Raw genomic sequence first — 24605 nt, 5'->3', positions numbered from 1 at the left:
CTTGCTGTTAGTATTTGGATGTGTTTCATTTGAACCTGCCTGCACCTGTTCCCAGAGGGCAAACAATTGCCCAGGCTGTCACTCTGGTGACAAGTCGGCCCCATTTAAACTGCCAGCTAACAATTGCGTGGCCAGCCTTGATGAATGCTCTGTGCTGAGCAGCCCGTGAGTGATGAGTTGCTAGGGACCAAGCGCCACGAAGAGAGCACCCTGGTTTAGGGATGACGTGTGAGACTTTCCATCGTTTAAAAAGAATGACAGCTTCCTTTTCTCTGCATTTGTGTTGGCAACCCCGGGCATTAATTCACTAGTTGAAAATATATTGTCATAGGTGAATGTTATAAGGTTGAGGGGAAAAGTGTCATGTCGCTGAGAATATACTTTTATACTTTTATGGACAGTTTGGATGATAATGCTTATGAGTAAGAGGTAAAGAATCAATAGCTTCTTATGAGAAAGATTTCAGAGAGAGAGAGAGAGAATCTCTTCCCAGAATTGCAAAGAATAGAATATAAGAATTAAAGCAAATGCTTTTTCAAGTAAGAAAGATAATACTTCACTTGTATTTTCCAGTCTGTTGAAGAAACAGGCCTTATAGACTTTCAAAATTCCAGAGTCACAAAAATATTCTATTTACTTGACTTACTGACTTCAAGAACCTCACTCTTCATTTCCTGGCCTGGCTATTGAAGAAAAGCACATGAGGGGAGGCCGCTCCTTCCATGTTGAAATTATAGGTGCTATGAAACCACATTCTGTGGACCTCAGTGTAACTTGACTGCTCCTTGAAGAGAAGGACTAGGGGAAGACTGTAGATGGCCTTCTGGTCAGCATCTATACGTGTGATTTTTTTTTTTTTTGCATGATTAGTCAAACTTTAATTTTTCTGAATGGTAAGAATTCCTTAATCCATATTCACATTTTGATTATTGAAGTAGGAAGTCATGACTCTCAGGCTTTCATGGCTTTAAATGCAGAATCATCTTTTAGTCCACATAAAACACTTTCCTATGAAGTATTTCTCTGCAGTTTTGAATCTGTCTTGTACACAGCAAAGGTGTTATTGAGAGACCCAATAAAATCTTAATCTTAGTGGATAAATGTGAAAGGACTTGGGCAGCATAGTGTGACACAGGATTTGATTACACTCTCAGTATGTTAAGTATTCATTTTAATGTTTAAAAAAGTGCAATTAAAGGGAGATATGGAGGAACTTTTAAGCTTTTTCCATTTTTTTTGTCTCCTCCTTCTAGAACTGCATTTACCTGTAGATGTTTGTTCTTACAAAGTAATGTGTGTATTTGTCTCTGTGATGAATTGAGTCATGAATTATCCGTGTGAGGACATATGCTCCCCCTTAAGACAAATAGCTAGTTACTGTTTATAGCTGGAATTTAATGATTTCCACTTTTATTTTCATTAAGCATACATTCATTCTACAATATTTTTGAGTACAGAGCACTTGTCTAATTAGGCATTATTGTATATGAAAATATTGACTAAACCACAGTATCTAATACAAAGTATAACAGATTTTTATGAGTTCGTGTGTATAATCAAGATAGAACTATTAATATGAGTAACAGCAGGACGTATGAACTCATGTATCATGGCCAGTTTGAAGACAATAGGAGCAGCATCCCCGCAGATTTTGCTGTGAACCCCCGGACTAAAGAATGGGAGAGAGAAGCAATTTATATTAGAGTTTGGAAGAGTATTGGATCCATGGGGTTGGGATGCATGGTATGTTATTGGGGTGAAAACTAGTTGTTTTTAACTGAATTTACATATTTGTACTGCATTTGTGCACTTAAAGTATTCATGGGGCGTCGAGCTAGTGAACCCAAAACAAAGTAGTTAAAATCAGGGTGCTAATGGAGAAAATGCTGAGTTTAAACTATAGCAAAACCATGCTCTGTGGCAACGGGTGAGGAAATGATTCAAAACTAAGGTCAGGACTTACAGTTGGTTTAAAACAGACAACGTGGTTGCAGTGAGAGTGTAACAGGGGCTCCTGAGCTGTCCATGGTCGCCGTCACCGGAAGGAGAATGAGCAAACACCTGAGTGAACACGTACAGCGGCTTTGTCGTGCTCGTGGAAAAGGAGGCGGTGCCTGGCTAGAGTGTGTAATCCCTGTGGAAGCAGGGTCCTGGCCTGCCTTTTTCTCTACTGTGTCCTTAAAACAAACCTAGCACATTGCCTGACACAGAGGAGGTGCTCAATATGCATTTAATGAATGAATCTATGGAAGTGGATAGAAAGGTAAAGAACAGCTCAGAACCTCAGTAATGAGAGGGGAGAGCAGAGTGCATCCTGAGTTTGCCGGACTGGTGTTGACTGTGGATGTATGAGTGGTTGGCACCTTGGTCAGGTGTGTATCAACTTGGCAAGGCGGGCAGTATAAACAGGGATCACTGAGATATATATATATATATATATAGTGGCCAAAATGGAGAATGACCACTAGGGATATAAAAGGGAGGACAGGCTGAATTCCATGAGTTCTGAGGTTTTGGAGAGAACTATTTTCCGTTTGTCGTCCTGGGGTGGGAACAGTGCAAAGTTAGTTAAGAGAAGCAAGAGTAGGTCCCTGACAGTGGGGGCTGTCTGTTTGAAGGCCTTTTGGCAAGTAGAGTGGTCTTGGTTTTACCACAGTGAGTCATTACAAAAAAAAAAAAAGTTTTGCAAAACTTGCTACTTTATAGCTAATGGGCATTGGGTATTATTTAACTCCTCTGGGCCTTTAAATTTAATTTAATTAATTTATTTATTTTAGAGAGAGAGAGTGAGTGTGAGCGGGGGGAGGGGCAGACGGAGAGAGAAAGAGGCAGAAAATCTCAGGTGGACTCTGCGATGAGCAAGAAGCCTGATGCAGGGCTCAATCTCACCACCCTGAGATGATGGACGCTTAACCAACTGAGCCACCCAGGTACCCCCCTTACTTTCCAGATCTAGAAAAAGAAGATAGCTGTTCCATGGGATTAAATGAGATATTTGTAAAGTGCTTACTTCCTAGTTTGGTACACAGTAGGTGCATACATAATCATGATCAAGTTTTAATTTATTTATTTTTCCTCAGCAAACAGTCACTGCAATTACTATTCTTCATATAATGCACAGGGTGAAATCACAAGAAAGAAATGTATTAGACTATACTTAACAGGTGTGATTTCATAGAGGGGGAAAGACTGGAATTCATAAAGAAATCATTATTTGATTTTGTGTCATGTAATTTCTACAATGACTTACAGAGGGAATTAGCCCCATTTTAGAGTCAAGAAAACAGAGGCTTAGAGAGGTTCAGTGGCATAGCCAAAGTCAAAGCCAGTCCGCAGCTGAGTCCTGATTGAAACACCTAGTTTTATTTTACAGAAGAACGTATTATTGGGGCGCCTAGGTGGCACAGCGGTTAGGCGTCTGCCTTCGGCTCAGGGCGTGATCCCAGCGTTATGGGATCGAGTCCCACGTCAGGCTCCTCCGCTGGGAGCCTGCTTCTTCCTCTCCCACTCCCCCTGCTTGTGTTCCCTCTCTCGCTGGCTGTCTCTGTCAAATAAATAAATAAAATCTTAAAAAAAAAAAAAAACCACTTCCCTTCTGGTGGCTTTAAAAAAAAAAAAAAAGAACGTATTATTTTCTCTCAGTCTCATGTTTGTGACAGCGACATGAAGAGAGAAGACAGTGAAGGGTTCGGAGACTGATTGAGTGTGCAGGGCGGACAGAGATCACGTAGGGCATGGAATCATGGTGCCACACCAACGAGTGCACATCATTTCTTTACCACAAAGACCAAGAGCAGATGCTTTTAGCTTCGATACCTGCAGGGAGCCGCGGAGAGACAAATAGAATTGGGTGGGAGCAGAGTTGCTTACTAACACGCCTTCAAGATAATTTTTTCCTTCTTAGTGACAGAAAAATTACATGTGTGCCCTCAGTTCTTTCATGTAAAAAGTTCTTTTAGACAAAAATTTCTATATAAAAACTTGCTTCATTTCTAAAACAATAAATAAAATTAGTGTTGAAAATCCCATTCCATGGCCCTGAAACATTCTGAGCTTTTATTTGTAGGCAAAGTCTTGCCCCAGTGTCTGCATGAAAATGAGAGAAAGAAATGAGAAGGAAACTAAATTGCACAGCAAAGTTAGAGAGAAATTGGAAAACAGAAATGAGTTTATATGGGAGGTCGGGTACCCTTGCCTCTTGAAGGCCATTCATTCTCCTGATCTTTCTTCTCGAAGGAACTGACTCAAAATGAACCAGAGTGTGTTTCAGCCTTTTGAGATAAAATAACACAATTAATAGAAGCTGCAAAAGAAAGGTGGAGGAACACTTGTTTTCCTTATTGTGTGAACAACTCGCAGGGCCAAAAGTGAGAGTCTCTTTATCAATATTAAAGATGGTAGATAAGAATATTTCTGGGAGTACAGAACAAGAATAATACTGCATCTAGCTAATTGTACAATTAATGTGAGCCATGGATTGAACAACTAGCAAATAGGAGTTGTTTTTCTTTAAAAAAATTATGAGATGCTTAAGAGAGGGTGAGATCATAGTCCCTAAAGTTTCTGAAGTTGTACAAATAAGATCGAGAACAACTGTCCTTGATCTGCTGTGTTCCCTACTGAGAGACAGATTTTGTGAAATGGAGATAAAGAACGAGTGGTTAAAGTACGTGTTCCTTTGAGAGACAGTGGTCTTCTGATGCCCGTCAAGGTAGTTGGGAGATAAGAACAAATGGAATTGTACTTAAGGGGTTCTGTTGCTTACAGGCTTTTTAACTGCTGGGTAGCATCTCTGAAATCTTCGTGGAAACTCTGATAAGTCTCTGTGACTATGCTTAAAATTCTCAGCGCTGTCATGGAGAGTCATTTGGGCTGGAGGGTGTGAAGGACAGGGTAAAAGGAAAGACAGGTATTTCTTCCCCTAAAGTCTATCAGCTGCTACAGCCATCTAGCTGCCAAGCAGAAATGAAAGAAACAGGGAAAAGAGTAAGGAGCACACAGAGAAGAGAAAACAAGAAAGCTAGGCAGCATTTAAGTGTAGGATATTTCATTTGAAAATACATTCTATAAAAAACTATTGTAAACACAGATCTGTGGGTGCAAAACTCAAAAGCACGTTTGCAAGTCTCTGGCCTCCAGCATACGGCAAGACTTTCAGGCTGTGCGTCTTCCTTCCAGAGATACAGTGTGTAGGTGGCTTTCTTGGAGATTTTTGAAAGTGCTTTTGGGTAGTAAGTACGGAACCATTTCTGGCTTTGGTAAATCTAGTCTGCGTATCTGCACCATCCCATCCGCACACGGCCTCCGTCCCCTAGAAGCCCTCTTACTGACTCCATGTGCCCTCTCCCAGCTCTGGCACCCTCTGCCTTCTTCAGAGGACAGCCCTGGGCTCGGAGCTGCTTCACCCGCCCGCCCGCACAAAGAGCCCGAAAGAGCCAAAGAGCTTACCTCCCCCTGCGGGGGCCGGGCAGCCACGTCTGACTGGAGCAGAGTATGAAAGCCTGACTCCTTCCTCAAGGGACGAAAAATACTAATATAATTTAGACCTCAGAGGTCCCTGTAGGATCAGGCTGAGGTGGAGATGTTGCTTGAAATAGCTCCCTCGATTGACTTCTTCCCTGCCCTGCCCTGCTTCCCCCACACCTGTAGGAGCTTCTTCTGGAGCATATCCTTAGTACCTCACTTGCACATGAATCCTGACCTCGGCGTCTGCTTGGGGAGAGCCTGAAATAAGACAACATGTCCTCCCACACACAAGCACACACACACAAGCATCACCTCAAAATATCTTTAATGTGTCTTGGGGTTATGCAAATGCATTGATCTTTCTAGTACACCTTGCTAGCTGGGTATGGTTGGTGTTACAGTAGATAAAACTTTAAATTTTATGCATGGAGAGTACTGTGGCTACTCCGGATGATGATGAATAAGTGCTCTCACTGAACAAGTAAGATTATTCGGTTTCTTCTACAATAAAATAGATAGAAAGGCTTTCCAGTACAGTGGCTTTCAAAAATAAATAAATAAATACAGTTGGTTTTCAGTTCAATGAGATTTCCTACTGAAAACTTCTACAGGGGCGCCTGGATGGCTCAGCTGGTTAAGCGTCTGCCTTGGGCTCAGGTCATGATCCCAGGGTCCTGGGATGGAGTCCTGTGTAGTCCAGCTCCCTGCTCAGCGGGGAGGCTGCTTCTCCCTCTCCCTCTGTTCCTCACCCCAGCTCCTGCTAGCTCACTATCTCTCTCTCAAATAAATAAATAAATTTTTTTTAAAGAAAACTTCTAGAGACTCACAGATTACATAGGTTTTTCTTTATCTTGACAATTATGTGCAATATATGTAAAAAAGGTACTAAATCTATTAACCTATATTAAAAAATTTTAGTATGATTATTACTAACCCAATTCCCACAATTAAAACTAATTGCTTTTTGGAAAAACAGTGATGTCATCATTTTTATTTTTTAGATATAAAAACTGTTTCGTCCTCCTCCTCCAGAAGTCAGCCGTGTTCTATTTGCAGTGATGATGAATCTGCCGTGGAAGATAGGGAGGCCCACGCTGGAAACAGTCCCAACAGAAGCACCAGAAGTTCATCTTCCCAGGAGTCGAGTGAAAATGATGAGCCAGGAAGATCCCACCTTCCAACTGAGGATTACTTAGAAGTTGAAATTGAAGACCAAGAAATAATCACAGCAGATGTAGAGACCAAGCCTCTGCCCATAGAGGAATGCTTGGAGAATGTTCTTGAAGAAGAAATGGAGGAAGGAACCCAGGTGATTGCAGAGGGCTTATCTGAGAAGCCGAGGGAACGTGTTTCCACGGAAGAAAAAGAAAAGGATAAGAGTAAGCTTTGGGAAGGAAACACTGCTAAGGTGAAGGACAAAGAGGCAGGTCCCCATAGGGTGGAACAAGATGGTAAGTATGGCCATTGAGTTGACCTGCCATTGTTCCCATGCATGGAAGCTGATTTTGGTCCTTGCATTTCTGCCAAAGCTTGGGAAATACTATCGTGATAATGCCAGAGGCATTCAACTTTTTTCTTATTTCTCTCTTCGTCACATAATCATACATGTATTTTCAGCTTGCTGTTTTCCTTCTATGCATTTTAAAAGTTACTTGATAAATCTTATATAGCTTGTTTCCTATTTTCTGTAAATTCCTTCTTGTGGTAATTCTATCTCAAGAATCAAATAAACCACAATATGTGTCTGAAGGCAAGGGTATGTGTGGCTTTTTAGAGGTGATTTAATACTAGAAATACCATTTGTTCGTAACTACGTATGCACTTATATATACACACACACACACACAGCAACTAACATTGGCAGGTGCTTACTACGTGCCAGTCCTAAACACTTACATATATTAACTCATCTACTCCTTACAACAGCCCAGTATCCCCTGAGTTAGGTTCTCTTATCATCACGTCTTTTTTTCACAGGGGATGAAACTGTGGCTCAGAGAGGTTAAGTAAGCCGTCAAGATTCTATAGCTCCTAAGAAGCATTCCTAGGATTTGAATTCAAGCAGAGTGACTCCGGCTTTTAAGATTGTTCTATTGTATCTGTGCAATTAGAAATTTAAATTTAGATAAAAATATGACAGTTTCGTAGAAAACTCCAAACTTTACTCTGAGTTCTTCTCTGAAACTGAGTGACTTCTTGGCCCAGTGGTCTCTGGGTGAGTATGCAGGATGGTCCCATTTGACACGGGAACAGCAAAGAGTGTCCTGCAGTAATCAGGCCCCACGACCTCAGACATGTGGAAGGTCTGATGACTTTCTCAACTTTAGGGGGACAGTTAAAGGACCAAGTTGTGTCCTGTGGCCAGCTGGAACGTGCCTGCCAGGTGTTTGGCTCTCACATAGCATCCTGTGCCCCGTCACTCCTCTCCCTCCCCTGTTCTCTCTCATCTGTCTCCTGTCCCAGCATGGTAGGCATTCTTCTTGAGTCCAAGATAAAATCTGTTTTCACATTTTAATATTACTAAAATCATCTGTTTTAAAGCTTATGCATACTTTTAATGTCTCTAACATTTTTTTTTACGACCTTAAAAGCTGTTATGAAACCACTGGGGCCTACATCTAGGAATTGAGGATGTTGAGTAGTTATTTTTCAATTCAATCATTATTATTCAACTTCTACTATGTGCAGGGAACCATGGTCAATAAGAAATGTGTAAGAGAGGGTGTCTCCCATCACATGATAAGAGGAAGGCTTGGCACACCAATAATTGGACAAAGGTCAGTAGTCATTCATAAAACCAGAGAAGGTACAAATGCTGGCGTTTCCAAAGAAGGGGGAAGTCCCATTTGGTTAAGTACACCTTGAATGTTTTTGTGAAGGATCTTTTTGAGGAAGGCTTCAAAGGTCAGATATGATTTTTAAGATCAAATGGAGGAGGATAAAAGCATTCTAGATAGCGGGATGTAGCAAATTCAAATAACTCTGGAACGCACAGTTTGACAAACTTCGACCCACAGGCGCCATCTGGCCTACCACTTTTTTTCTTCTTTTGCATTGCCTGTGAGCTAAGAATGTTTTCAGAATTTTTTGTTTGTTTTTAAAATTTTTCAGTGGTTTTTGAAAAAATCAAAAGAATAATACGTGGTAACGTGAAAAAATTCAATTCAAATTTCAGTGTCAGAAAATAACGTTTTACTGGAACAGAGCCGTGTGCGTTTGCTTACATATTATCAGCGGCTGCTTTTGCTTCGCAAGGGCAGAGCTAAGGAATTGCAGCAGAGACCCTCCTCATAGCTCACGGAGCCCGAAGAATTCCCTGTCTGGCCCTTAATAGAAAAAGCTTGCCAACTTCTGCCCTGGGATTAAAGACCTCTGAGATTGTCAAAGGGGTTTTTCCATATATGAGTTAAGATTCTTATTAAAATATATTTGAAACCCTTTTATAAAATAGTTCCAGTCTTCGATCGTGGATTTCATTGTTCAGTTCTGGAACATATAATGTACGATCTGGGAAATTTGTACAATTTGGCAAGCTGCTGCCCAAGAAAGGTAGAGATGTTCAAGGTCAGTAGGAACGGTGACATTGTTATTTCTTTTACTTCCTCTTCAGGAAACTAGACTGTTTCCCTGGACTTGTATACAAAGACATCTTTCTGTTAAGTAAGACTCATGTAGTGGAGGCTGTACCGAGGTGATGGATGGAATAGGAAAAACCTGAGACTAGGATCATGCCACGTGGAGGAAAGTGAGGTGGTTTTTTTCTGGATGTGTGAAATGAAAAGTGTGTAGGTTTATTATTTTTCTTACGTATTATGGGAAGTCTATGTTCTTGACTTGATAACGTCTATGATTCTAAAGCATTTTTTTATCTTTTTATTAAGGCAGGTTCAACACTAGATGGCAAGGTTTGTGACTTTTTTATCTTTCTTAAGCTTTAATAAATGTAGCAGCTCTCTTTGTCAGTGTTTATTTTTCATTAACAGCTTACGACATAACATGAAATAGCAGTCAGAATATAGAGAAGAGTAGATTTTTAAAAAAATTACCCACAAATTTAGCGCACACACAAAAATAACCTTCAACGTTTGGTCAGGTTTTTTTTATTTCTAAACTTAGGGTTTACAAAGTTACGTTGTCGTATTTTTTATAAAATGTTGTGTCCTGCTTTTTATTCTTATACCATAAGCATTTTTATATTATTATGTAATTTTTATAAATATGTTCAATGTCTGTGTTATCCCATTCTGTGTTTCTTTTATAATGTAACCATTTCCCTATTATTGACATTTATATTTTTCCCTATTTTCACTATTATTAATAGTACTCTAATATCTTATTGCTTAAGGTAATTTAAAATCTGTAATTATTTTCTTAGGCTAGGTTCCTAAGAGTGTAATTTCTGGATCACATATTAAGGCTTTTGATAAAATTTTTTTCTTACAAAGGATTGGTTGAAAAGTTTAAACAATATAGAACAGAGAGAATGAAAAGAAAGCTAGTTTCCCTTACCCCACCTCTACTCTTTCCCATGCAACAGAGTCATAAGCGTGGAGAATACATTTTAGGCCTGATTCTAGAAAAATTTCTCTCTATACACATATATAAATGTATTCATATGTTATATATATACATATATTATTTTTATAGACAGATGGAAACATGATACATTTTGTTTTACCACTTGCTTTTTTTTACTTATTACTGTATCTTCATACCCTTTCATATTAGCACACATAGCTGTACTTTATTCTTATTCACTATACGTAGTATTCTGCTGTATTACTTTAGTATTTTATAACTTTGCAAATTTCCTTAAAAATATGTTGCCTTCTGTGCAAGAACTGATAGATTTGTTCTATGACCCATCTTCCACAAAAGAATAAAATTTCTGGGTTATGGAGGGCAGAGATAGAGGGAATAAAGTACAGTGGAAAATAAAACATTAATAGATTTTTTAAAAAACATGTAAAATGTTCAGAATGATGTAGAAGGATTAATGCTATCAAAACCCAAGGATGCATAGATTATAACTCTTGAGTGCTGGTGTTTTTAAATGTATTCAAGGAAATGATACAATGAGTTTGTAAATATTTATTATAACAGATGAAGAGGCGTCATAAATAGTCTCAAAGTCCCTTATATGAATAAATATTTCTAAGAAAATTTCAGATAAAATAAACCAGGTCTTGACCTGGCTGATGCCAGGCAAAGAGGTTATGGCTAGCTCCTCTTTCTTAATGGAGTCTTCTGTTAGATGGCTCAGGGAGGGAAGGTGGGAACCAAAGTTAATGCTTGAAGAGAAGGTCATGTAGGTGACCATGCCGCACTCGATCAGAAGGCATGGTAAAGAGTGAAATGCATATTACTTTATTTAGATCTCTGATTAGAACCTCAGGTCAAAATGGGGGCTGAGATAATGTGTAGAAGATTCTCTCTCAGATTTGTATGGTGCTGAATTATGCTCTGTGATTATGTCAGGAATAGGTCTGTGGGCTATAAAATTACACTCAGTTAATGATGTTTTATAGTGTCCAAACAAATGCAACTTAATTTGAATTGTTTTCACTTATGATCACAGCAGTGGATAAAGTAGTAAAGTTCTATGTTCAATACCTTTGTACTTTTCAGATTGATAACATAAAGTGATATTTTTCCTTCTATTTTATTTGTCTCACTTAATTGGGCTTTGTCTAGTTCACCAACAAATCAGGTGAATTGATATAAAAGATGTGTTATATGCAGTGAAGTGGATAAAGTAAAAGATTATTATTGCTGGCTACAATGGGACAGTGTCCTTGGGAGGTAATGCAGTATGATAGGGCATAGTGTTATTTTAATGTGTTTATTTTTCTCTGTTATCTTCAGTTTAAGCTGTCTCAATGCACTGTGACATGATCTTTGCTTTATGTTCTAATAGTGGGACAATTTAGGTAGATTAATTTGTGAAGTTAATATAATTTATACATTACAAATATAAATAAAATATTAAGAATAGAATGCGGTAATATTAAGTATATAGTAAAATGCATATGGAAGCAGGCACTTCATACTTCTATAGGTGAATGAGAAGATGTCATAGTGCTTGGCCAGGTAATCTAAACCTGGGTAATGTAACGACTAAAGTCCTATGCAGTCTAATCGCCATGCAGGCAAGTTAGATGGTCCTGATGAGAGAACAAGACCATCATGTGTTGTGAGTTGTGGTCTAAATGCAATTTCTGGGTGAATTGTGAAAGCACGTAGTTATTTGTTCCAGTAGATTGCCTCTGCCAATAAATAGTTTTTTTGGGTATCTGCTTTATGCCACACTGTTCTTAGTGTGAACGTAATGAAGTCCCTGTCCATACTGGAGTTTATGTTCTAGTGAGAGAGAGACGCCTGACATGTGAAAAATAAACAAGTAATGGGGTATTCTGGACTAAGTGTAGAAGCAAAACAAATCAGGGTAAGAGGACGGAGTAATGGTTTGAGGAAGGGATGGTATCTTAGGGATGGCCTCCCTGTGGAGGGGACATTTGAGCAGAGAGCTGAATGAAGTACAGGGCAGAGCCTTTCGGCTGGAGAAAGCGTGCAGGAAGCGGAGGGAAGAAAATGCAAGGATCTAGACCGGGAGCATTATTGCTGAGTGAAGGATCCAGAAGGGGGGCTGGTGTGACAGACGCAAACTAACAGATGAACCAGAAAGTGGTGGAAGATGAGGCACTGGGAGAAACTTGTATGCCACAGGGAGGGTTTGATTCTGAGATGGGAAGCCATTGGAAAAGTTTGAGCATCCAAATGCCATGATCTGAATGTTTTAGAAAGATAATTCTGTACTATTCTATACTGTGTGGAGGACAGACGTTAGCCGTCTCTGAAGCTGTTGTCTCTGAACAGCTGCGGGCTTGAGCTGGTAGTTAACCCCAGGTTGCTGTGGGCCGTGTTTCAACGCTGGGGGTAAGGCAGGAGCATCTTCCCTGCGTAGATAGACAGTGTTTAGTCATGAAGTTTGTCCTGGTGACTTGCTGGGAAGGTAATTGATTGGCTACACAAAGAACAATTGAATCACACGCGTGGTATTCAAGGTCACCGGGAACTTGGGATAAACTTGGATAGATCTTTACTCTGCTTTTGTAGACTTCTTACATTCTTAAGGTTCAGATGACAAGTTCTTGGCAAAACTGTCTTCTAAATTGCTCAGGGTTATTAGTATGTTTTGAGATGGGATCAGTTTGTTTTGTTTCAAAACAAGCAGAGAAGAGGGCGTGAATTTAGAAAGCTTCCCTACTAATATTGGAAAATGATATCCTTGCCACCAGTTTTCAATTACGAAATTATCAAATATAGAAAGAATTGGTGGAAATTGTGATATTGTTGGCAAAGCACAGGGACATATGGCCTTCCATCATTTAGGTGAAATTGTTTGTTGATACCTCCTTTTTTTGAAGAACATATAAAAAAACATCTATCAAAAGCTTCTAAAAATATGCTCTTTGAGCCAGCAAGTCCAATTCCAGGAATTTGCCCAAATGGAATAGTCAGAAAAAATACAAAAATGATTATAAGTGGTATTTAAAATAGCTTTATAATCACACACACACACACACACACACAAATGGAAATAACTCAATATTCTACATCAGGCAATTGGTTAACCAAATTTTAGTAAAAACTTAGAACATTCTATGTAGTTTTGAAGAATCTGTTTTAATTTAATGATATGTGGAAATAGTCACAATAGATTGCTAAATTAATAAAATGGGGTACAAAATGCTACCTATACTAAGAAGAGAGTAAAAAAGATACATAGAGATTCACCCAAATATTAACTAGTACTTCTGAGTGGTGAAACTAGGAAAATTTTTGTTTTCTTTTTTGTACTTTATAATCTTTTAAAGCTTTAAATAAGAATATGTACTATTTCCCTATTTAAGGAAAGTACTGTATATATTATTTTTAAATATGTTCGTTTTCATAATAAAAAAGCTAACATTATCAGATAATAATATTTTGGTATTTTAAAAACATCTTAAAATATTCTATATCATTTGAGTGGAAAAGGCGCTTTTCTAAGAGCTCTGTGGGAGCTTCTTCCGCTTTGCTTTGAAGGCTGTGAGAACGGACAGTTACCTTTGCTTTTAATGGTCATCTTTATAGAGCGGGAAGGAGAGGAGCCTCAGGGGGTGAGGGCTAAGTAGTTAAGGACACAAAGTGTTGTATCACAGTGCTGGTGTGCCGGGCTCAGCGGGCACAGTCCTCTTTTCCTCTAGGTGGAAACCCTCAAGGTTAGACCCTGGCCAAGTTCTTGCTTTTAAGTTTCAGTTTCAGAACATCTGAGAGAAAAAAAAAAAAATGATCAAGTGAGGCCTTTTCTGGTCTCACACCTAATAAATCCTTGATGCTCAGGCCTGGGTCCCATTCTTGCTGAATCGGAAGCAGGCAACACCTATCTATATCCACTTCCAAAAGCCTTCTCATCTACTTCCAAAGCCTAACCCTCCAGGGGCAAGCCAGCAGATGTGGCCCGGTGGTGAGGACAGTCCTGAGACAGAGGGACTACATGCTTCACTGTCCATTCTGAGTGAGTTGTAATTTCCAAATTATGCTAGTACCATTTGGCTTCTTAGAATAGTCTTTGGTTCAATAGCTGCTAATTGTTCGCTTTAATTATTATTTATTATTATTATTATTGTAAACCATATTTCTTTAAAAAATTTATTGAGGTATAATTAATGTATATTATATTATTTTAGGTGTATAACATAATGATTTGATATTTGGATGATAAACCATATTTATTTATAGTCTATGGCTACCTGGAAAAAAAAAACCAGATGTCTCATAGGCTCTGATGAAACAAAACTTCAAGTCATTGCTATGAAATCAGACTTGCTCCCATTCCCCTGTCCTACCATCTTTGGGATTTCTATTGCTCAATCAGCCAAGCAGATTTATACACAATGATCTAAAACACTGCTTATTTAAACTTGCTAGTTATATACTGTTAGCATTATTACAGTGGGCAAGGTGATATTTAATTTATATGTACAATGTTTATAAAGTTTCCAGAATAAAGATTTACTTGATAACAAACCCAACTATAATCTAATTGTCATGAGTTGATGTCATCTCTAAACTATATTATTGTAAAAATCTTTTTTATTTGGTTATCAGATGAATGAGGAAAATTGATGTTCAAAAATGTTTGAAATAGAATACATTAGAACTATTTGATGTACCTCTTTTCATTTCCATGGTGGTTCTCTCAAGATTAATAAAGTGAAGTCATTCCATTTTTTCCCCCAAAAGCCACATGAGGCAGACATTTCACCATTTGCTTCCAAACACAGATGAATCAGTAAGTAACTAATTACCCCTTAGCAATTCACCTTAAAGTGATCAAGAGACCACATTCTAGTTCTGTTTTTCTCGAAGTACAGTCTTTGGATCAATTGAATCAGAATGTATGAGAGGAAAAAGAGAAAAAAAGAAGGGAAGGAAGAAAGGGAGGAAGGGAGGAAGGGAGGGTGGGAGAGAGGAAAGGGTATTTTGGAGATCTGTTCTTATCTGGGAGGGCAGATCTAGGTCTAGCGTTATTTGAGTGAACTTGAATTAACCAGAAGGTGGCGTAATGATAGGTATCAGGGATTAGGCACATGGATCATCAGATGGTAGGTAAGGGATGTAGACAGGGACATGTCAGAAATTAAAGATAAATTTAATTGATATTACAGTGTTGCCTAGAATCATACCAGACTGGGTGATAATTCTTATAACAGACACGCTCATCATCATCATAGCTATTATTTATTAAGTGCTTAGGCATCTGCTATAAGGCAAACATGCACTACATATATTACTTCATTTAATCCTTCCAATAACTACTAAGTAGATATCTTTTTTGGAAAGACGGACGACTGAGGCTTAGGCTTAGGTCGAAGAACTTAACTGAAGTTGACACCGTTAGTATGGAGTATGGGACTTGAACTTAGGTCATGTGTTTCTAAAGTTCTATGGCTGGTTATCAGCTGTAGAGAACAGGAATTTCTACAACAGCTTTTACTGTCAAATACATAGGAATCATGCACTAGCTTTTTTGCTCTGTCCACATGGAGTGAATATTGAGGTCAAATCACTAAAATCTAATGGATGAAATACTCATAGTATAGTCAGCTCTGGTAGTCTTAGCAACTTTAAAGAGCAGTGATGACTGGCATTATAAAAGCCATAACATGTGTTTCTGGAAAGGAAAAGGTGACTAAACCTCATTTTCCATCATTTCATTGCATGTGCATTTAGCTGATCTGTCACTGCTTCTGGCTGTTGTCTTTTTTAAGTATTTCTTTGCATGCAATTCTTTACTTCATGATCTGCCATTGTGTTTTCCTTTTTGAAATCATGGCTTGGAAGCGATTTAATCTTCATAGATTTTTAAAAAACAAGGTCACATTTTAATGTGCATATTTAAAATTAACCCCACTTGCTGAAAGGATGTGAAATAGCTGAGCAATGTTCACATGACCTGTTTTTATGCCTTTTGATATTTCCTATGATCTCCAATCAGTTGGACAGACTGTCGCTGAGGCTGTGGAACCTGGCGGCCACCGGCACTATGACACTGAGTCTGGTGTTAGCAGCGTGGACGAGGAGAAGCACTCGAGGAAGCCGGAGATTGACAAAGGTGCAGGTAAGGGCACATCATTACCTAGGAAACACCTTTAGAAATCCTCTGTGAAAGACAGCCCCATTTTCATCTTTTGTCCTCACACCCCTGTTTCCTCCTCCTTCAACCTTTATTTTCTTTCAACTAATGAATTTGATGGCAGGAGATGACCAAGAGTTAAGCCTTAAGGGGAGCTCTAAAGCTGACATCAGATATGAATGCTACTATTCTTTTTTTGAATATATTAGTGCCTAGATTGGAGGGAAAAAAGGACTTTCGAGTATAAAAGAAATATTGGTAGGGAGTTTCAGATCAGTCTTATTTCGTAGTTGGCCTCCCAGTTAGGTGACTAGGTAGGAGAATTTGCCTAACTGACCCACTGGAGACAGGGAGGGCCAAGGCACATTTCACAATGGTTTATTTGAACTCTTCATTTTTTTTAAATTAGGGAAGAATTTTTTGCCATCAACATATAACCTGGCTCTTGGTGATGAGTATTCCAGCTGCAAGATCGCCAATTAGAGTGACTCAACAGACCATGACTCATACCCATCGGGTCAAACACCCTATGTCCTTGAAATCAGGTTTCCCTATATTCAGTAGAGGATTTTTAAAAACTGCCCTGATTTGAATATATGTATGTGTGTATGGGGGGGGGGGCTTATTCATTTTATTTATCATATGGTCACATTATCCCTGCCTCTAATTTTTAACAACAGTCATTAAGCACTGTGAGGTTTTTGAGATTTTACCCTATTTTCAAGCAAATAAGCTTGCCAGCCTCAGTTTCATGGTGTGAGCAGAAGACATAAGACTCCTGGGTCAGAGAAAAAGGACTTCATTACTCACAAGAAATAGGAGGCAGAATATTCGTGTTCGCACTGGTTCTCTGAGCTCCAGTTCCCCCTGGGGAATGTGGAGAGGGCCAGGTGGCACTTGAACCTGAATAGAGGAGTTACAGGAGGAGGACCCTGACCTAAGGGAATCCAAATCTTGTATGGTGAGCATTCCACCAGAGGAGTTCTAGTGTATCTCCCAAACATTCTGCAATGCAGGCACCATAGTTGTTACTGAACAAATCTGATTCAAGCAAGAAAATATAATTTATCATAAGTAGTGGAAGGGAAGTATGGAAAGGAGACTTGGTAGGGCCTTCTGTGTGCCGGCAACTGTGTGAAGCATTTTATGGTTTACTATCATAAGGATTCTGTGAGTCAAGCATTTTCTGCTCCCATTTTATGGATAAAAGAATGAAGGCTTAGAGAGGTGTTGTTTCCCAAGTTCATACAAATAGTAAGTGTCAGAGCTGGCATTCTCATCCAGCTCTGTCTGACCCCTAAGTACACACTCATTTCATGAAATCAAATTGCCTCTGTGAATATCGCTTGCGGTCTTATATTCTTTTTTTTTACCAAAACCCCATGAGGTTACTATCAAAAAACATGTCATGTTTTCAAACTCATCCTTCTTAGAAGGATTTCAATTACTCTTTCTCCCTTACTTCAGGAATGTCTTATCTGACTCCCCTATGGTGTCATATAATAGCTCAGCTGGACGCCATTAGCCCTTTCTCTCCAGAATGTAGGCATAGTATATTATTATATGGTGGCTAGGCAGTTTTATTCCCCTGTTTTCCTTAATGTTCTTTAATTAATCCATAAATTTGAAGACCAGCTTAGAAAAACAGAGGACTTTATTTAAATGTTCTTTACAACTGACTTTTTAATATACTTCGATGCAGGAATTTGAATAGCGACAGATACACTATTAAAGAGAATTGACACACATTGTTTTAATTTAATTTTGTTTTAAATCCAATAATAATCCATAATGAGATACAATGGATGGATAAAGTGAAATATGAATAATGAAATAAAATTCTTTCAGGTGAATTGGCTACATGTTCTCTGAATGAACATTTGGCTCCATATTTCCCTCTGGCAGCTTATAGGTACATTTAGTAACTAACTGCTGTGATGTACTGAGGACCACCTATAAAAGTCAACACCAACCCTATTGATAGACCTGAAATTCCTATTACTTCTTTGAAAAAAGTCACCAAAAATTACCTTCCAAATATATTTTTTTGAGGGAAAGGTAGTATCAGCTATTACTGCCTTCATCAAAATGGTTGTGATAGCTGGCAGAAGGCCAAGGGAATGCAACAAAGGACAGCTGAGTTTTGTGTGAGGAGGGGAAATAGAGTGATCAGACAGTCCTGGATGGGTATCAGAACAGGGAAGAATTGAGTAAGATCAGGGCTTTAGGTTTCTGGTAGATCCTTGGTAATGAGGTGGGCTGTGGGGGTTAGACGGCTGGCCAAAAAGACAAGCAACAAAAAATATGAGGAAGACACATTTGCCTATTTTATAAGTTTATAATTTTTGGAGGTTGGCACACTGGTATGATAACTTCTAGCATCTAGTCTAGTGTCTTCTGTAAGTGAGAAAGATTAAATTGATAGCGAAATTATTAAGATGACCATTTTTAGAAGTTCCTATCTCCCTAAGTATTATTCTGCAGTTGGAAAATGTAAATGGTTTGGGTATTTCGCGTGACATCCTTTTAATTATTTTGCATGGGTCATTTCAACAGAAATGCATGTATTTGTTAAATAATAAGAAACGCACTTGAAGTCTTTAAGAAACATATTGAACTTAGATTTATTGAAGTATGATGGCTAGTACAGCCAGATTTGCCAGGGAATTATGGATGAGAACTTATGAAATACTTCAAGGAGGTTATTTATGTTGAAATTTGTCCCGGACTACAAAGTCCTGTCTCGTTCTGTGATCCTGTTTTGCCAAAGGCAAAACAGTTTCTGAACGTAGATGGGAGGTATCCTGACCTATAATACAAATTGGTGTCTTTAGTAAAAAGCCTTACCTTGAGCTACAAAGTTATTTGGTGACTAAATCTAGATATAGTAGTTTTAAAATGTGGGAGTACTATATGGGATAATAATTGGCTCACACTGTACTGTGATCGTGTTGCTGAATGCCCACACGAGTACAAGAAACACAGGCTGAGGACACGCGTATTACGATGCTCGAGGGCACAATGATTTCTAAGAAGATGAAATACTGTTTTTTTACTACAGAATTTTTCTGCAAGTCCTAATATTTCAAATGAAAGTAGGCGGTGTGTGTGGGTATGTGAGAGACTGAGAGAGAGAGAGGAAGAGAGGAGAGTACTCTAAGATATGGAGATTGCTTGTTTTCAACTTTTCTGATGTTCAATTTTCCTTTAATATCAATGTGTCCTTTAAACTGATAGCACTTCTTTTCATCACGAAGAGCCATTAGTAAATCATGGTGCACGTTACAGTCGATGGCATCATAGGATCAAGGAAGTGTTTTATATATCATATCAATAGCTCCTTGATATTATACATATCTCATATATGGTTTTATAGACTATCTCCTCCCTGATACTTTGATTAGAGTAACCGTGTTTTCTAACCTTACTTTATAGCACCAGACGGGAATTTCCGGTTGGAGGAGAGAGCAACACTCAGCTCAGACGCGGAATCCAAGCAAGGCCCATCAGAAGTGTACACACTGGAGAACAAAGAAGCAGTGGAGGAAGATGCACTTCCCCAGCATGGGAATGCGGACACAGCAGAGGAGAAAGGGGATGCAGCACAGTGGGGAAGAGCAGGGGTTAATGGGGTTCCCTTGGGGGAGGGGAAGCCAACAGCAGAGCTGCCAGCATTAGTAGGACAATTTAGGGAGGAAAGAGAGATCCCTCAGGGCACAGTGAGTGGGGCAGAGGCAGAAGCAGAAGGGGATCAAAGGCTGGATAAAGAGGAGTTGAGCCTTAGGGGGAAAGAAGCCACCAGAGCCTCTGGACGTCTGAATGAAGGTGAGGCTCCTGAAGAGCCTGCCATGCTGCCAACAGTGCAGGAGACTGAGAAGGCGGCTGCAGAGGAGGAGTGGGGCTCCGAGAAGGCAGTGCTCCCTGAGGAGGAGCGGCGCTCTGAGAAGGTAGCGCTCCCTGAGGAGGAGTGGGGCTCCGAGAAGGCAGTGCTCCCTGAGGAGGGGTGGGGCTCCGAGAAGGTGGGGCTCCCTGAGGAGGGGTGGGGCTCTGAGAAGGTAGTGCTCCCTGAGGAGGGGCGTGGCTCCCAGAAGGCAATGCTCCCCGAGGAGGGGCGGGGCTCCCAGAAGGCAATGCTCCCTGAGGAGGGTCGGGGCTCTGAGAAGGCGGTGCTCCTTGAGGAGGGGCGGGGCTCCGAGAAGGTGGTGCTCCCTGAGGAGGAGCAGGGCTCCCAGAAGGGAGTGCTCCCTGAGGAGGAGTGGAGCTCCGAGAAGGCCGTGCTTGTAAGTGAGGCAGCAGCTCTGGACTCAGAGTGGATTCAGGAGGCAACAGCCCTGAGGGAGACAGCGACACCCGAGAAGAGAGAGGCTGAGGAAGGGGAGGCGGTGAGTGCGGCAGGGTCTGAGAAGCCTGAGGTGGTGAGCAGTGAAGAGCGAGCATCTACAGAGCTACAGGATCTGGGAGCCATGGGAGATGCGGCCCCTGAGAGAGAAGGTGGCTCAGAAGAGGCAGTGCTTGGGGGAGAGGAACCAGCTGAAGAGAGGAAGGCAGCTGTGGGGCCAGGGACACCACCGTGGAGCTCCTCAACTTCGGAGAAGGCTGAGGCAGCCCGCATGGGGCTTTGGGAGGACAGCCTGGAAGAGCTTTGTAAGGAAGATGCTGAAAGGGAGGAGGCTGGGGCCGAGGCAGAATCTAATAAAGAAGATGGCAAGAAAGAAATGTTCCCCGAGGAGTTAGGTGTAGCGAGAGGGAGGACGAAAGCTGAGAGGCCAGGATCACCTCTGGAGGAAACTGAATCTGAGAGGGAAGAGGTGACAAGCGCAAATGCACAACAGGGTGAAGACATTTTAGAAGAAGAGCAAAAGGTTAAAGGGGAAGAGCAGGAAACCATGAAGGAAGTGAGACCTGAGGAAGAGACACAAGTCTCCCAGAATGAGATGGAGTGTGATGCCGAGGGCGAAGCACCCATGGGGGCGTCAGAGTGGACTGAAGACACAGGGCCGCAAGGAGGAGATTCACGGAGAGAGAGACAGGGGGCCATGTTTGAAGCAGCATCTGGACATGAAGAGTCACGGGAAAACCCAACTGCTCTGAGGAAAGAGGAAGGAGGGGAAAGACTAAGAGAAGCCCGAGACCCAGAGCACAAAGGCAGAGCAGAGCTGCTCCCCAGGGAGAACAGGGCTCCCTTGTGGCTGGACCAGGGGCTGGGCCTTGAGGGGGAGGGTGTGTTAGGAGCTCCTGGAACTGAGCTAGCAGGAACCGGGCAGGCACCGGAGGCAATGATCACAGCCACAGGTGAGGCCCGGGGGCGCGCAGCCAAAGATCAAGATGGCCTCGCGGGACGGGAAGGGAGGGATGAAGAAGGGCCTTTGCAAGGGGAGCAAGGAGCCGGGGTCACAGCGATGACCGAAGAAGATGTTTCTGAGGAAGATTCCATGATGGCAGAAAAGCTGAGTGAAGAAACTATGGGTGAGGACCCAGAAGAGGAGGCCGATGAAGAGTGCGCGCGGGTGAAGGGAGTGAGGAGGAAGGGGGACCCGGACGGGGAGGGGAGCTTGCCAGGAGGGGCGGTGGTGGCGGACGAAGCTCTCCACCAAGGAGAAGGAGCAGCGGCAGCGGCCTCAGAGAAGAGGGAGGTGTTGGCAGATTTGAAGGCAGCTGAGGGGAAAACAGAGGCAAATAAAGCCTCCTCCTTGTCAGATGTTGCTGGAAAGGAAACTTGGCACCAAGTGGAGGAGTTACTAGGGAAACCGGCAGCTGCCGAGAAGGTGGTGGCGGAGGAAAGAGCACTGAGCGGGGAGGAGGTGCCGGCGGTGGAGGAGGTGACGGGGACTCGGGCACCAGAGGCTGAGGTGGGGGCTGCACGAGAACCTTCCGTCCTGGGAGGGAAGGCCGCAGGGCTCGGGCAGCATCCAGCGGGCGGGGGAGCTGAGCCCATGCAGTGGGCCGAGTCTGTGGGCCAGGAGGCCGGCCCGGGTTGCTGTGCCGACCACGGGCAGGCGTTGGGTGCAGCCGGAGAGTTCAGCCCCGGAGTGTCCGGAGGGACAGAGTCAGAGCCGAGGGCAGAGAGTCCACAGGGCATGCACACGCTCCCTGTGAAACCTGATTACACGGAAAGCCAAGAGAGGCAAGAGCGTACAGTGCAAAGAGAAAGAGAGAACCTGCCAACGCAGATGTCTCCTTGAGCAGCGTGAAGGCCTAAGAGACTTTGTGGCAGAAGGTGAGTTTAAGTCCGCTCTGTTCGCAGGATCAGATTCCCCACCTGAGGTTCCCTCTGCTTTGGTCGGGCTCAGACTTCATCAGTCATGCAGTGCACACACCTGCACCCAGCGGCCTCAATTCTCAATTCTATACTGCTGAGCCCCAAGCCCTAGAGGACAGGAGTGGGTAAGACTGGGCTGGCGCCAACATGCACACGGGGACCCACTTCTACTCCTCATGCACCCCTAAGTCACATTCTCTGCTCTGCAAGCACAGCTCTCCGAAGAGGTGAAATCCATGTCTCCTGTCCAGGGCCCCGGATATGAAATACAGAATGGGCCACAGGGACATACCACAGACAAAAAGAATCAAACTCTATTCCTGAGTTCATTTCCCTTGTAGTGTTTGAAAGGATGGCTGTGATTATTTGCCTTTAAATGGGCTCTATGCCTTCATTTCTGCAATTTTTGTGAAGTTTAATATATATATAGCATAAATTATAAAATATGAAAAATATATACACATTATAAAAATATATGCAAAATATTGCAGATTGTAACTAAAGGCCAAAATTATTTTTAGCGTTTCCCATATTCCTGCCATTTCCCTGATGCCCTCATATCCTTGGCTTCCAGTTTCTACTATCCTGAGTTATTTTACACATAGTTCTATTTATTATTTTTCAGGATATTTGAAAGATGTCTTCTGGAAGACTTAAAGACTGGAGAGAGGTTCACCCAAGCATCTCACTTAGAACTTTGGCTTTTTACCTTTTTTTCTTTTTGATCATTGTGTTTGTCTGAGCTGGTTCCCAGTCTGGCAGCGCTGGTCAGTAGCACAGTGAACACCTTGAAAATACCTGGATCGATCTGTAGGACCCTCTTAAGGGGCAGCGGTTCCTAATGGAGGACTGTGAGGCTGTTATGTATTCAGCATAGCTAACGTGTCTCTATTCAAAGCCAATTGATAGTTTTCAAATGTTTGACTTTTACCAAAGATCACCTGAAAGGCTCAGCCCTCACATCTGGGGTTTTTGTTTAAATTCCTTTTTATTTATAATCAAATATTAGTCCCGGTTTCATACATTAGAGTTTTATTTAAAGTCTGTGGCTTGGGGCTTTAATGACTTGGTTTGTGAAAATGAGCTCTAAAGGTCCTTCTGTGTACACTCAATACTAAAGATTGCGCCAGCCCTGTAAATCCTTCCAGAAAGGGATTCTATGGCATGTAGATTCGCTTACACTTAGAACTATTTATGCATCCTATTTATACCAGAAGGGTAAAGTGGCAATCTTATTTCAAAATGCCCTTTGGTTTTTTTTGTATGTGTTTCTGTAGTTTTCCTTTCTGAGGTAGACTTAAATGCTTGTGGCATTTTGTCCCCGGGGGCCTTATTTAGAGGTCCACTCAAATGTAAATCGAAGTAATAAATAATTTAGCTGACTGAAATGAGTAACAATAATTATAGCACGTAAACATTGCACATCACATACACCAACATTCTAGACTCCGGATTCTTTGGTTGATGTCATTTGATGGAAAAGAAACTTGGATTAAATTAGTGTGCCGCTCACCTGGCCAAGTTCTGTTATTTCAAACCTGTGAACTAATGTTGCAGGGCATTGTAAATCAACAGTCAGAATCACTTTCTAAATTACGCCTTGATATTACTAGAAATAGCTATGCATCAGCGTGCCTACTGGGGATTTTGATTTCCTTAAGACGTCTTTGTTCCTATACCAATATCCTAAAGGGCACTTATGTTTGGCCATCTTTTCTCCCAGAGGAGGTGAAACAAAACTTCCTAAAGCAGTGACCTGCAGCTGGACTACACATTAGACTTGCATGGAGCACTTTCATGAATGATTCAACTCCTGGCCCCCTCCCCCAGAGATTTGGGTTTAATTAGTTTTAGATGGGTGTAGATGTCAGGTGTTTTGTTCTTTGGGTTTTTTGTTTTTAAAATTTGGTTGATTCTACTATGTAGCTAAAATTGAGGACTGCTGCCCTAAATCATCATATCGTCTATGTTGACTGCCCTATACCGTATGCCCCTAGGGACCAGGCATATTATCTTTATAGGTATGTTTCATTTTAATAAAGGAGCCCTTGAAAGATCAAAGATATAATGGACCTGTGGTTCTCAAAATGTGGTCTCTTGAGGATATCAGTATCACCTGGAACTGTTCCAAAAATACTAATTCCCACCCTCATCTCACACCTATTAAATTGGAAACTCTGTGGCTGGGGCCTCGCAATG

General features: G+C 41.3%; 1 protein-coding gene across 1 annotated transcript in view; it reads left to right on the top strand.

Moving 5' to 3' along the window:
• ERICH3 (glutamate rich 3) overlaps positions 1-23020 on the top strand; it is a 94962-nt gene extending 71942 nt beyond the window's left edge. Inside the window, 5 exon segments of the mRNA XM_087866003.1 lie at positions 6468-6917; positions 16010-16132; positions 19583-20058; positions 20419-22305; positions 22308-23020. Of these exon segments, the coding sequence (XP_087722129.1) occupies positions 6468-6917; positions 16010-16132; positions 19583-20058; positions 20419-22305; positions 22308-22346 (2975 nt within the window). The 3' untranslated portion in view covers positions 22347-23020.
• Positions 23021-24605: the final 1585 nt, after the last annotated feature.

This window comes from Ursus americanus, chromosome 12 (assembly GCF_024610735.1).
Source record: "Ursus americanus isolate L20-20 chromosome 12, mUrsAme1.1.p, whole genome shotgun sequence".
Classification (NCBI taxonomy): domain Eukaryota; kingdom Metazoa; phylum Chordata; class Mammalia; order Carnivora; family Ursidae; genus Ursus; species Ursus americanus.
The sequence above is the reverse complement of the archived record's forward strand: the minus strand, read 5'-3'. Positions and strand labels throughout refer to the sequence as shown.